This window comes from Parus major, chromosome Z (genome assembly GCF_001522545.3).
Source record: "Parus major isolate Abel chromosome Z, Parus_major1.1, whole genome shotgun sequence".
In the NCBI taxonomy this organism is placed as follows: domain Eukaryota; kingdom Metazoa; phylum Chordata; class Aves; order Passeriformes; family Paridae; genus Parus; species Parus major.
This window is the reverse complement of record NC_031799.1, coordinates 39276496-39290878: the sequence shown is the minus strand read 5'-3', so window position 1 is coordinate 39290878 and position 14383 is coordinate 39276496. Positions and strand designations below refer to the sequence as shown.

Genomic DNA, 14383 nt, shown 5'->3' with positions numbered 1-14383 from the left:
AAGGGAAGGGAAGGGAAGGGAAGGGAAGGGAAGGGAAGGGAAGGGAAGGGAAGGGAAGGGAAGAAGAGAGTGATATAGAGAAGAAACTGCCAAGTTCATTATGTTTGTACAGGTGCATAATGATTACAAGTAAAGTTTTAAACCATTGATTATTTTAACTCAGGAAAAGACTATAAGCCTCTAACGACCACAGATAATGCTGAAATTTACATAAATACTTTGATCCTGTTCCTGTGGATGATAATGGAAACAGCCCTTTCTATTTTTTATTATCTAAAATAACTGATGCACAAAGAGTACCACTTTAATGACAAGAGATTTCCCTAGGCTTACCATTTGAAAATGTCAATTTCTTAGTAAGAATGTCAGTGGTATGTAGTTAGCAGTGATGAATTTGGCTTTTTAGGAGCTGTTTCATTGCTGTTCAATTAGGTGATGTATGTTAAAAAACTGTTGCCATGCACTGTCATTTTAACAGACTGGCTGATGGTGGTGGCACTTTTAACAGCTGTAGGTAGACTTGCACATGCTGCAATTTATTCACTTTCAAAGCTGCAATGGAATAGGTAAAATATTAGTGTAAGCATCCCAAAATAAATCTTTACATTCTATTCTGAAACAGAATTTAATGCTCTCATGCTAGGTTAAGCTTTCTGTTCATAAAGTCTAACAGGAGGAGTTGTGTTTGTCTTTGTGAAGGCAAAAGCTACAGAAAAATCATCTTATTCTCTTCTGAGAAGGAATTTATCTAACAAAACCATATGGGAAACTTTTCCTTGAGTTTTTGAAGTGTTTGTTGTAGCAATCACTGAAGCAATTCAAGTCTGCATTTGGAGATTGAGTAATTAAATTATGGATGGTTGGACAGAAGATTTGCTCCCCTACAGGCAAGGACTTATGACCTGGCTTTGACACGTACACGTGTGCGCGCGCACACACACACATACACACACACACACAATATTCGATAATTAAATCCGAGCATATTTCTTTGTGCATAAGTCTTAAATTAATTATCCTGTGTTTTTTAAGAATTTCTTTAACCATATAAAACCAAGGAGAATGGCATGCCAATTCATAAGTAATTATGTTATAGTAAGTTCTGTAAATTCTTTCTTTTGCAGAATGATTGCTTAAGGTTTTTCATTTGTAGCCTCTTTTGCAAGTGGTACATCAAATATTCACAAAGAAATAACATCAATTTGAAAAAAGAGAGATCAACACTAAGTTAATTTGTTTTGAATTATGAGACCAAATTGAATTACAATATGTGTAAATTTTAGATCTTATTACTTGGTTTCTTCTGTGACCCTCTATTTCTATGCAGCTTTTAATTTCCATGCAGCTTTTAATTAAGTGATGTTAATAATAATGGGATTTCATTGTTATACTTCAGCCTAATCCTCTAAACTTTTTTTTTTTTTTTTTTTCCCCTCACTGATCTCCTAGTAATTTATATACACTGTATTTTATAAATGTGTTCCTGAGGTCAGGTATCATTGTTCTGCAAGACATCGCATAGACCCTATTTTAATACTTAGATTTAATGGAACTAATGAGGATAAATGGACATCTTGTTTAATAGCTACCTTATTATATATTAAAAAAATGAATTGCTTTGTTTTTCCTACTTGTTTCTGGTTAAGCGTTCTTCTAACTCATAGTACAGCAGCTGACAGTATGAGTTTCAGATGGGATGTAGATGTTAGTAGTCCACTGGCCTCTTCCACTTAGATGGTGTACTACTCCAACACAAGCTCCATACAAGCAGATGTGAATTTAGTCAAGGTTCTCAATTCAAGGGCTAAAATGAACAGTTTTCTTCAGAGTGTCTTGTGCTCCCACAATGGCGCTCCTTAGTTCTCAGACTTAATAAAAGGGATTTCTAGGAAGTCTTAACTTCAGCTACATGAACATTGTTGAATATCTCTAATCATGCCAGCCTCTAAAAAGGGGAGATAAAATATACATTCCAAAATTATATAGTAGGACAGTAAGGTGAATTGCAATCAACAAACCAAAAAGTGCAAAATTCATGTTATTAATTTTCCAGTAACCAAAACTTCTGATGGTCTGAAATACCAGTCTTTATATGTTAGGACAGACTGTTACCTTCCTTCAAAGTCAAATATTGCAAGGTTTGGAATATGGTTTACCCACCAGAACAAGAAGCTACTGAAGCAGGATGCACAAATAAAAATTAAAAGCTGTTATCCTTGTAACAATTAAAGTGACAGAATTTATTGGTGGATTTAATGTTTTCAGTAATGACATAAGTAGTGAGATCAAGTGTACCCTCAGCAAGTTAGCTGATGACACCAACCTGAATGGTGCAGTTGATTTATGTTATGGAAGGAATGCAATCCTTGATAGATTTGAAAATGGAGGGCGTTTGAAAGACTTGGCCCATGTGAAACTCATGAAGCTCAACTAAGCCAAATGCAAGTTTGTGCACCTGGTTTTTAGTGCCCCCCAGGATCAGTACAGACTGGGGGAGGAAGGAATTGAGAGCAGTCCTGCCAAGAAGAGCTTGAGGGTGCTGGTAGATGAGACCTCAATGCTTCAAGCTCTAGGGTCCCCAACACAAGAAAAACATGGTCCTGCTAGAGGGAGATTGGAGCAGGGCCATAGAAATAATCAGAGGGCTGGAGCATGTCTCCAAGAAGACAGGCTCAGAGAGTCAGTATTGTTCAGCCTGGGAAGAGAAAAAGCTTTAGGGAGACCTTATTGTGGCCTTTCAATACCTAAGAGAAGGCTTATAATAAAGATTTTTATTCTTTTTTCCCCCAAGGAAAAAAGAGCAAGAGATAATAATTCTAAAGTGAAACATGTTATATTTACATATCCACTCCTGGAAATGTTCAAGGTTATATTGTATGGGGGTTTTGGCAACCTGATCTAGTAAAAAAAGTCCATGCAAAGAGGAAGATTGATCTAATTGTTTTTTAAATGTCACTTGCAGCTCAAAATGCTATATGATTCTATGATTCTTTGATTTATAAAGGAAAAGATAATGTATTAGAGAGATGTGACTGAGGAGAACTTCAATCATTTGACCTACCTGTGAGAGGCTGGGGCTAAAGCAAAATTTTTAGGATTTCTTTTAATGTGTTCCCTAATAAATATGCTGATTGAAGTAAAAAAAAAATTAGAGAAAATATATATAGAACTAATCTTTAATTATCTTAAATATACTGGAGATATTATCTAAGTGATAGTTCATCTGAGTTTGCAATGTCCTTCTAGGGTTTATCTCTTCATGATAAACCCTAGAAGATAAATATGAGGTTGTATAGCAACCTCATATTTAGATTATTGTAGCAAACAATCTATAAGTCCTAGTTATGCTATAATTTAGCTATTTGAATCTATCTATCTTTCTATTTCTTTTCTTTCTGTTTGAATAAGTCTCTTAACTCATGGACTGGTACTGCAGCATATACAACATGTTCTAGAGAGGAGTACATAAATACATGAAATTTCAACAGGGAAATCACAGATCACAAATTATAGTCACTCTGCAGTCAAGTAAAAGCTTTGACTAATTTAAAGGTTGTATTCTTTGTTCTTCACTAAAAGAAGTACCTCTGTTCTGAAGAACACTCAAGAACTAAGATTGACTAAGGACTTGTTAAAGATAATGTGATTACATGCTGCCCTATGTAGAATTTATTTATGTATAAATAAGTGCTTTCGAGAATAAGGGCTATAGGTTTATTGCTTTGTGGCAGTTATCACCTACACAGCCAGATATAATGTAAATTCGTGGTCATTGCTAAACTATCAAAATATTTTCCCATGCATGTCCAATAAAGGAATCAGCTGAAAGCAAAATTGTCTTGTGGCATTGACATGATGATTACTGAAGATTTTAGCCTCTACAGTGTTTTGTTATTTTGCCATATTGTAATGTAATGACTACTCTTTATTTTAAAATATGAATAAATCCTTTGTAACGGTCTAATGTAAATATGCATTATGTGTTAAATACTGTATCAACTATCACAATGATGTTTTAATGATAACTTCTTTGGATTGGGAGGATACTCTTCACAGTCATTACATTAAATAGATATATTACAGATAATTAGGCTACAACAATACTACTACAACTAAGACTTACTCACTGAAGTACCTTTATTTTTTATTTATCAAATGTGAAGCAAGGTTCTGTCTTCACAAAAGATGCTTGTGCTAATAAAGTTCTTTTTTAATTTCTTTCCCATTGGAGATTTTATGTGGGCTATGATTGCTCTCCTGGTTCCTTCTCCTTTTACCTCTAAAACATTTAGATAATATAACAATAAGTGGAAGGTTATGCTAATTTTGGGGGTTTTATTTTTCTTTCAGGTGCTGGATTAAATAATGGCCAGTGGCATTCTGTATCTCTCTCTATCAAAAGGAATCGTATCAGTTTAAGAGTGGACAATGATGTGACTTCATCTGCTCACGCCTTCATACCTCTGCAGATTTATTCAGATGTGTTCTACTTTGGAGGTGAAATATTATTTGTTTATAATGGCAGTATCCAGCAGTTACACATCAGTTATTCCTGAAATATCTAATCAAATTAAAATAATTGTTTGGCTTGCTTCAAGTCTTCTTTGCCCAGCTTGGTTCAGGCACTGAGATGTTTTTAGTTTCAGTTTCCTTCAAAATTTACCGTGTTGGTAGAATAAAACACCACCCTGAATCCTTGATCACATTTTAGACTGTCATGACTTGTATCATGTTCTGGAAATTGAATACAGTCTGGCTAGAAATCAAACAGACATGCAAAGGTTTCTCTTGCTGCAGACTTAATGTTGTGCAAAATGAACATTTTGGAGACACTTCCACTGGAATTACTTCAAGTTTTCACCTTAAGTGTATGCTTACCTGTGTAAATACCCTCTTTGTGTGATACATAGACCTTTTTATTTATTTTTTTTAACCACAGTGGTATAACTTTTCTGCATTTGAGGAATATAATTTGTGCCTAAAAACATATATATATATATATATGTATGTCTTCATTTCTCTAGGAATATGAACAGTCATCTATCATCAAGAGACTATATCATTAGTAGCATGTATTGTTACTGATAAAGTAGAACAAGTTGTTCTGTTATTCATTTAATTTTTTGGGAATGGAGTGCGTAATAGCAATGATAAACATTACCTGAGTATGTAATTAGCCTAATGCTTCCTCTCTTTCAAACATTAATGGTTGAATTATTCCGTTATTTATTATTTATTAATAATTCTCAAATTTCTGAGAAAACTGAGAACTGAGGAACTGTATACAGAACACTAAATGAGTATGGACCCAGTCATTGTCCACAGATCACTTCCTTTGAAACAGTAAGTTTAAAGTAAATTTCATGCTCACAGGCATACTCTTATGCTACATGAGCATTCACATGAATTTTCCCATCTGGCATCTACCCTATTCTACTAAAATTACCCCTTGACTTGACTAATAATCAGCGAAATCAAAGAATGATACAAATTATTAGTCTTGAATAACCCTTCTATGTTGGTTCAGATTCCCAGATCTCTGATTAGGTTATTTTTATCATTGCAGGGTTGATGGCACAGATGAACAGTTTAGAAGGGATGTGGGCAGTTACAAAAAGCAGCATATTTAGTTAAGTTGTACAGGGGCACTTCCATTTCTGTTCTGTGGTGTGGAGAGGACAAAATAATTCCAGGAACACATTGGAAGTACCAATTGCATATCCACCCCTCAGATTCTCTGATCTCAGCCTTATCGCTGAAATCTGCAGCTCATACATCTCATAAAAAGTTAGGGAATGCTAGAAGTGGGTTTCTGAGTTTAGAAAACTCTGTATTAAATTTTTATGTAATATACCACTGTCAAAATGCAGACAATGCATTTTTACTTTTTTCCAAGTTTATATGAATATTTACTGTGTTTGTGCTGCTTGTTAAAGTATGAGTATCAGCCTTTCAGGGGACATGTCCTGGGGACATGGTGATTTGTTTACTTGTTTTAATGAATACAAATTATGTAGGAAATGTGTATGCTTAACTAGGAAAATGTGTAATAAACATGAAAATATTTTAGTGTATGTCAGCACAATTTCTAGTCATGCCATCATCAAGGATCTATAACCGCTCTCAGTTTTTGTAAAATTAACTCACTGCAACAATAAGGGAAAATGAGATAATTTAATATTGCAATAAGCACATAATATAAATTTAATTATTAAAGGATTTCTTCTTATCTTTAATATCTAGTGTGCAATTGTAAGGAAACACAATTTAATTAATAGTATTTGTTAATGTTAATGGTATTTGTCTCTTCTCAACAGAAGACAATTTTTGAAAAAGAAACACAAATAAAAGCATCTGAGACACCATTTTGTAAAATAGCTATGTCTAAAAATTGTAAACTTTTCCTGCTTTCTCTGGCCTTTACTTTTTTTTCACTTATTTATTTACTTGAATATTTCATTTTCAAATGAGCATCATATTTTTCACCTGAAATTACAGAATTTATGTTACAGTTCAACTCTAGAATGTTGTAAAGTGTGTGGTCACACCTGTAATTGATTTGTCAAATTGTGTGTGGTGCTGAAAACTTTCTGTGCTTCTTTTTTGACTTTTGCAAGTTCTCATATATGTTGTTCTTAAAGCAACACACTGAGTAGATAATAAACATTTGCCTTTAGAAACATGGTAACATGTTTCTAAACATAACATTAAAATTTTGAACAGTTTGGTTCCTAACAGTTACACACACTGAAAGTCTATTAACTTGTTACATTTCAGTTGTAATTCATTTTCTGTTCTATATTTCTCAAAAATATATCTATACTATTTATGTTGTTGCACAGTCATTTGAATATATTTAGTAGTTTCCATTGTCATTTTGCTTTCCTGTATCATAAGTTTCTCCACTGTCTTTACAGGACTTCAAAAGTACCCATTAGCTCTCTGGAACAAAAAAGTGTCTTAAAACTCACTGCTTCCTAACATCCTGAAACAAGAAGGTCTTCAAATGCTCTGAGCCAGAATGCAGTATTGTTTGACTAAGATCAAAGGATGACCCTTGTGCACCATTGCAGAAACAATAATACCCCTTGGAAGAAAGACAAATAAAAACCATTTAAGCATTGTAGTGCAGGGTTTAGATGCCACTGGGAAAAACTGCTCAATGAACATGTTTTAAATCAAATCAGGATAAAAGCAATTAATTTATTTACTACAAATGTTTAATTATTGGCAATCAGTGAATAAGGCATTTCAGGATCAGTAAGACAATAGATAAAGCACAATATTAGCTCTTACAGTGTGGGTATCCAAATGGTATGTAGTCTAAGCTTCTGTTCTAAACAAGTCTGATTAGATCAAGATGTACAGGGATGTGACCACTCAAGGCCTTTTACAGTTACAAAGATGGAAATCTTGCAACTTATTGGGGCAAACTGTTCTTATATTGACCACTGGCACAGTAAAAACACTTGTTGCTTGCATCTTATGCCTTATGATCCAAATTTTCAGGTTTTTCTTTTATCCTTTGCCCCTTGTCCTGTCACCATTCACTGCTGGAAGCAGTCTTACTCCATCTTCTCTATGCAGTGTTACCAGGTATCTTTATCTTCTCCTCTTTAGACTGAGTAGGCCTAGATCTCTCAGCCTCTCTTTATAACTGCATTCAGCTTCCTCTGGCCTCACTTAAGGATGCTGATGTCCTTCCTGTACTGGGGAGCCCAGAACAGCAGCACTCCCTATATGGCCTCACTAGTGCCATGTAGCAGGATGAACCACTTTCCAAGACTTGCTGACTATGCTCTTGATAATACATCCCAGAATGTCATTGGCCTTCAATGCTGCAAGGGTACTTCCCCAACTCATACTCCATTTGATGGTCACTAGGATCTCAGGCCTGTCTCTGGACAGTTATCCTCCGGTTGGATTGTTGCATGGACTTGTTCCATCTCAGATGAAAAATCTTCATCTTGTTCTTAATTGATTTCACGGCATTCCTGTCCAGGCCCCTTTGATTTGCAGCCCTGCTCTACAACATTTTGTCCCTTCCCCTGGTTTGGTATCAGTTGCAGGCTTGCTGAAAGTGCATGGTGTCTCATCATCCAGGTCAATTAATCAAGACATTATAGATGTCATTACTGATCTCTGAATAATCTTCTGCTCAATGTTCATCAGCTGCAATTTGCAGCATCAACTGCCTGCTTATCCCACCCACATATATATTCGTGAATCTAGTGATAGGGAGAACTTAGAAAACCATCAAGTCTTTGCTAAAGTTGTGGTATGCAATGTTCCGTGCTCTCCCTTTATCTATACTGCTCATCACTTCAGCAAAAACAACAAAGTCAGGTGTGATTTAACCTTGAAGCTAAAGTTAGCTAAAGTTAGCTTCTTGTCCTTAGCATGTTTGGAAATGGCTTTAAGAAGTTTTGCTTTGTGAGTTTGCCAGGCAGTGAAATAACAACTGCCCTAGACTAACTGCCCTCTTGTTTCTTGAAGATGGGTGTAACATCTGCCTTTTCCAATTATCAAGAAGTTTAGCATATTACCAAGATCCTTTGAAGATTAAAATGTTAATTAATTCACAATGACAATGGCAATTCTTAAAATGGCATTGACCAGCTCCTGCAGCACCCTCAGGTGCACCTTGGGCTCATTGTTCCTTTACTGTGGATATTACATTATTTTTTCATAGTCTGCTAGGATATGGGAATCTGAAGAATCAGTTGTACTAGTGAAGAAAAAGACCTTGAAAAAAGCAAGTCTGGCTTCTCCAGACCCTTGTCACTAAGTCCCTTGCCCCATGGAATATATGTATAATATCCATAATCTCTTTAGCCTTCCTTTTCTTACTGTTTACCTACAGAAACCTTTCTGTTGCACTTCAGCTTCCTTAGCAAGTTTTATCTCCTCTTGGTTTCCTAACTGAATTCCTAGACATGTAGGTAATGTCTTTGCATTCCTCTCTATCCTGCATGTCCCTGCTACCACATTTTGTGTGCTTTTTTGTGTGTTTTTACTTATTCAGGAGCTCCATGTTTATGTTTTCAGGCCTTGTGCCACACTTAATTATTTCAGTATTGCTATGGACTTCTTTATTGCTATGAACTTCTCTTCTGCTCTGAAGAGTTTTTTGTTGAAAGCTATCCAGCCCTTTTGCTCTCCAAGGCATCTTCATATCCTCATATCCTAATGGTATCCTCAAAATTAGATCCTGAACAGAAAAATTTTGGCTCTTCTAAAGTCCAGGGTTATAATTCTGGGGTTTTATCTCTTTCTTCTCTGTGGCTCATAAACTCCACAGCTTCATCTTCACATTTGCTGTAACCAAGACTGTACTTGATCTTTACATTTTCAACTGTTTCTTCCTTGTCCGTGAGTCAGGTTCAATGCAGCATCTCTCCTAGTTCTCTCTGAGGATCTGCAACAAGAAGTTTCAATACTTTACAAAATCTTCTTAACAGCTGATACAGTAAAATCACTGTTATTAGTAACTGATTTTTTTTTCTTATTTGATTTCAATTGCGATTTAAAACTTCTTCTAATCATCTGACCTTGTATTGTAACCTAACATACTAGGAATATGGTCTCCCAGTCAACCTCTTCCTACCTTGAATCCACTCATTGCTTTGGAGCTGTTGTTGAGGTTATCCTTTAACAAAATTTTTAGTGATGTTTTGCATATGCTTTAAAAACAGTAAGACTGCAAAGACGTATTTCTTTTCAGTCATACAACCATGGTTTATCAGAAGTCCTCCAACCATGAAGTTTAAAATATGCCGAGGTTTTAAAAGTTCAATTTATTTTTTGGAATATATAATTTTTTTCAATAAAATATTTCTTTTCAGCTCCAGTCTTTATTCTTCTTTCAGGCTGTCCAAGCAATGGAAACACTTCTGAATGTAATACCTCACTTGGTGGTTTTCAAGGATGCATGCGACTTATTTCCATTGGTAACAAAGCAGTGGATATGATTTCTATTCAGCAAAACAGTTTTGGCAATTTCAGTGATCTTCAGATAGATTTATGTGGCATTACAGACAGGTGAGAAAATAATGTTTACTCATTAATTTATTTATGTTGATGTTCTAATAGTGACTTGATGTCAAAGAACAGATCACTTACAAAATGACATGCTGTTTCTTTTGTAAGAATTCAGAAGTCCAGAATAAATGCAAAATATGTAGCAGGTAGTAAATAGACTTCCTTTTACTGCAAATAAAATTAACTTTGACTAATATTATTTTATGTTTCTGAAAAATTTTAAATGTCTTATTTTCTTTTCAAGTAACCTGCAGACACAAATCTGCTCCTGCAACCTGTAGTCCCATCCACCCTTTAAAATACTGTTTTTCACAAGTTACTGCAGTTTCCTATATTCTACCTCTCCAGAAACACAGTAGGTAGTATCCATCACAGTGAATGAGCAGTCATCTTTTAGACCATGGTCAGAACTAATCTCATAACTTGCATTTAGTGTCTATCTAAAACAATGGGTAGTTGAAGTGTCCCTCCCCAGGAGGAAAGACTGTACATATTCCCACATAAATGCTTGATGGAAGGACATTTCTGGATTTCAGTGTAGTGAAAGCAGAGGGGTTTGCAGAACAACACAGGCTGCAGATGAGACGAGGGAGAGCAAATGCACAAAACATCACTGGAAGGAGAAGTTCTATTCTGTAGACTCCAGAGAATGCAGTCAGAGACAGCTATGCTATCTTTAATCCAGAAGTGTTTTACTTGGATCTGAGTGAAAGGCTGTACTGACAGGACACAGCAGGCCGAGGCGAATGATGCTTTTGAATAATTCTCTCCTCCTTTCTATACTTCTAGTCCTCATAAAGTGCCTTTTGATTTCAAAAAGTCTGTCTTTTGAAATATAAGATTTTTCAAAAATTATTTCTATTTGGGAAAACACTGTAGGCAAAGATCTGCTTCAAGACAATAGCCACTTTCAGGGTCAGTCACACAACTCTGCTTCTGTGACCTGCTATCCATTCTGAGAAATAACACTATGTACAGCTATGCATGTTCTTATTTTGGAAACACTCACTACTCCTTGTAGCTGAAAGATGAAAAAAATACTAGCTATTTGCCTAATTCTTCATAAAAGTTAAGGAGAGAAATGTCCAAGACAAGGATGAAGGTTCTGCCAAAAATATGATTCTTTCAATTGTGTTTATAGTGCGTATTTTCACTAATTTCTACACCTATCATACATTAAAAACATGCAGTTCATATATGTATACATATACATATATATACATATACATAGATACACATATACATACATACATACACACATATATATTTGTGTGTGTGTGTGTGTGTGTGTATATATATATATATGATTATGCTTATTTATCTCTTACTGAGGTTATCCTTACTTTGCAGTAGGCAGTAAGTGTGATAGACATGAACCAAACCACAGCTTGGCCTCAGTCAAAACTTTACTGTATGGCTTACTAGGGACTCTTTGGGATGCCACATACATTAATGTTTCTTTTTTCCTCTTTCATACTATTGCCTTTGACTTTTCTCATTTTTCAATCATAACTGTCTCCTTCCTCTCCTCTTTGAAGGACCTCATGGCACTTCCTTCCAGCTTTTAAAGCACTGCATCTCTGCTGGTTTTTGACCTCTCTAACTGAACTTAATTTTATTTCATTGCTTTCTTTCTTGCTTGTATAAAGAAAAAAATCCAGAAGAGAATCAGATGTGGGAATATGCATATTCCTTAGTCAAACACATCAAAGGCTATCTAAGCAAGATTATGAGTGAAAAATATCACCTGATTGCGTTAATTTCTGTCTGATTTACCATGAATTTTCCAATGCTCACAGTAACTGTGCACATCCTAAAATTCTTATCCCTGAGTTTCAGTTTAGAAATCATCTCCTCCTCCATTAATTAATTTAGTGATTCCATCTATTTTCAGTTTTGTATGACCATAAGATGTAAGTTTGTACATGTAGGTTGTAAAAAGATGGTAAGTGGATAAATAAACAATACACAATGCTTAAAGCAACTATGTAAATCTCAATATATAGAAATCCAGCATTATTTACAGTATACAAGTCTCAGAACACTTTACTCTTACTGCTTTCTCACACTTTATTGACTTGAGCTTATGTGACTTTCATACTTCATCAAAATTATGTGTGTTTTCTCAAGATAAGTGATACAAAAGGAGAAGAACATCTTTATGGGAGATTTTTGGTTGGTTGGTTTTGTTTTCTCTAATATTTGCTAGTGTAAATTTATGTCTCTTCTTCTATCTTGACCATTGTACCTTTCTTGCATTGGCACTGCCAGATTTAGTTTTCAATTCCAAGCATGCTTACCATATGTCTTCCTCATTTATCAAAATGGAAGTTTAATTGTTCTATTTTTATAAATTTCATTACCCTCATTATATCTTTTTTCAAAGTAGACTGCTTTTAAAAACCCTCTGATTTTGTGCTGTCTTGCCCCTTCCTCACACAGTCTCATTTAATTCAATATCTGCAGCTCATCATTTGGAACAAGCTTCATGTCTCTCTTTATCAAACTAATTCTACATTTCACAATAAATCCCAGGTGATAAAGCACATATATTTGGCAAAATTAAAACTGCTTATATGGTTTAAACAATTTTAATAGGTAGCTTGTATCATGCTGTGCACCATATTGTTTGAGGAAAAAGCTTTCTTCCTACCATGATTTATCAATGTCTTTGAATGCCCTAAGGTAATAAGCATTTTTGTCATTGTGTTCCTCGTAGTAAATATCTCCATACAGGTGAGCAAACAAATCCCTTCTTTGTCTTGGAGTCTTTATGTGAGTCTTTACATCTTCAGTTCCAAATTGTGAAGCATGGCCCAAATTCAGAAGTTATTGATGGCTTTTTTATTAGAAGTGATTGACACCAAAATGTAGTAGTTTTATAGTCTTTTTTACACATATGAAGTGCATGAAAGCAAATAAAATTTACTCTTTGCATAGCAACCTGGATTTACATGCAGTAGTAAATAAACTGAAAACAGTTCTATTTAATCCATTCTTTACCTCATGTATACACATTTAACATATGAAGAGTGTTCTTTATGAGATTTACAAGTCTTCATGGAGAGATGGTTAGTTAATAATTCATTTTTCTGAATATAAATTAACTTTTTATTCATTTTAAACAAACAAATATCACACCATTTTCCTATTTTCAGTTTTCTCAGTTTGATAAACTTTCTAATTCCTTATCCTAGTCTTAAATTGTTTTGACTGTTTGCAGTCATCAGTCTTCCCATGATCCTCCATTTAGCCATTTCATTACATATCTTTATATTGTTCTATTGCTCATATATCTCTTTTGCATGCAAACAATTCCCTTTCTTCTTAATGTCTTTTCTCTCAGCTCCTTTATCAATATATATTGGTTTAATAACTCCTAATTAGATATAAACCATTCACAAAATCACTTTAAAGGACACAGTGTCATTTAAATACCTTACAATGTTAGCGTATTTAGTCTCTGAGGAAAGAGTAACAGATGAGCCTCTCCTAATTACATTGAGCCCTACACAGAAACATACAATTTCCTACCAGGACCTCTTGCCTTTTTATCCTGGAAACAGCATAGGAAAAAAGGATTGAATGGCTTTATATCATTAAAAAGAAAAGCCAGAAATAAAAATGATGGTCACTAAACAGTTCTGAAATAATTTTTCTTCTCTTTATTTTTTTTTTCTTAATAAACTGAAGAATGAAGAAATAATAGGCATTAAAAATGCAGCATTTATATGCTTTCTTTTAAAGGATCGTTTAGCCATAGTTTAGAACCATGATAAAGAAATAGTACACAAAATATGTGTCTAGCTGAAAATTGACACAGAAATTGTTTTTCCCTTGCTTTATCACAGCTATATTCATATTCTGGATCAATATTCTCCTCTCAATATTAGTTTATAGTTATCCATAGGCTGCTGCCTTGGTCTAAAATATGATATCATTTGCAGAAGACATAAACTTAAAAACATATTATCAAGAAATATGTTGTAAATGTTTAATCAGCTGTTGCTTTTCTGGTTTTAGCAGCACAGTGATAAATCCAAAAATTAATTTTTATAGATGAAGTATTAGAAATACTGTTTCAAATATGAGAACTATTTTTTGAGAATATTTACTTGTTCAAAGAAAGCTGTGTTCTGAATCTTGCTTTGGGGTGAGTCACAGAATATAATGTAGTTATACATTTACTTTGATGTAGCTGGTGGCTACTTTCTCTTATACATTCTCAAGCAGAGGAGAAAAGTTAATGTTAAAAGATTTTAATTCAATGTTAAAAGATTTAAATTATACTCTAAACTTGTTTTCACTTTCATTAAGGTTGGTTCAAATGTAATCAATTTCA

The 14383-nt window shown here is 34.4% G+C and overlaps 1 protein-coding gene across 2 annotated transcripts in view; it reads left to right on the top strand.

Moving 5' to 3' along the window:
• CNTNAP4 (contactin associated protein family member 4) overlaps window positions 1-14383 on the top strand; it is a 203400-nt gene that overhangs the window by 140055 nt on the left and 48962 nt on the right. For both annotated transcript variants that reach the window (XM_015615186.3, XM_015615184.3), the window contains exons 9-10: window positions 4351-4497; window positions 9870-10041. In XM_015615186.3, the coding sequence (XP_015470672.1) occupies window positions 4351-4497; window positions 9870-10041 (319 nt within the window). The remainder of the gene's footprint in view (window positions 1-4350; window positions 4498-9869; window positions 10042-14383) is intronic.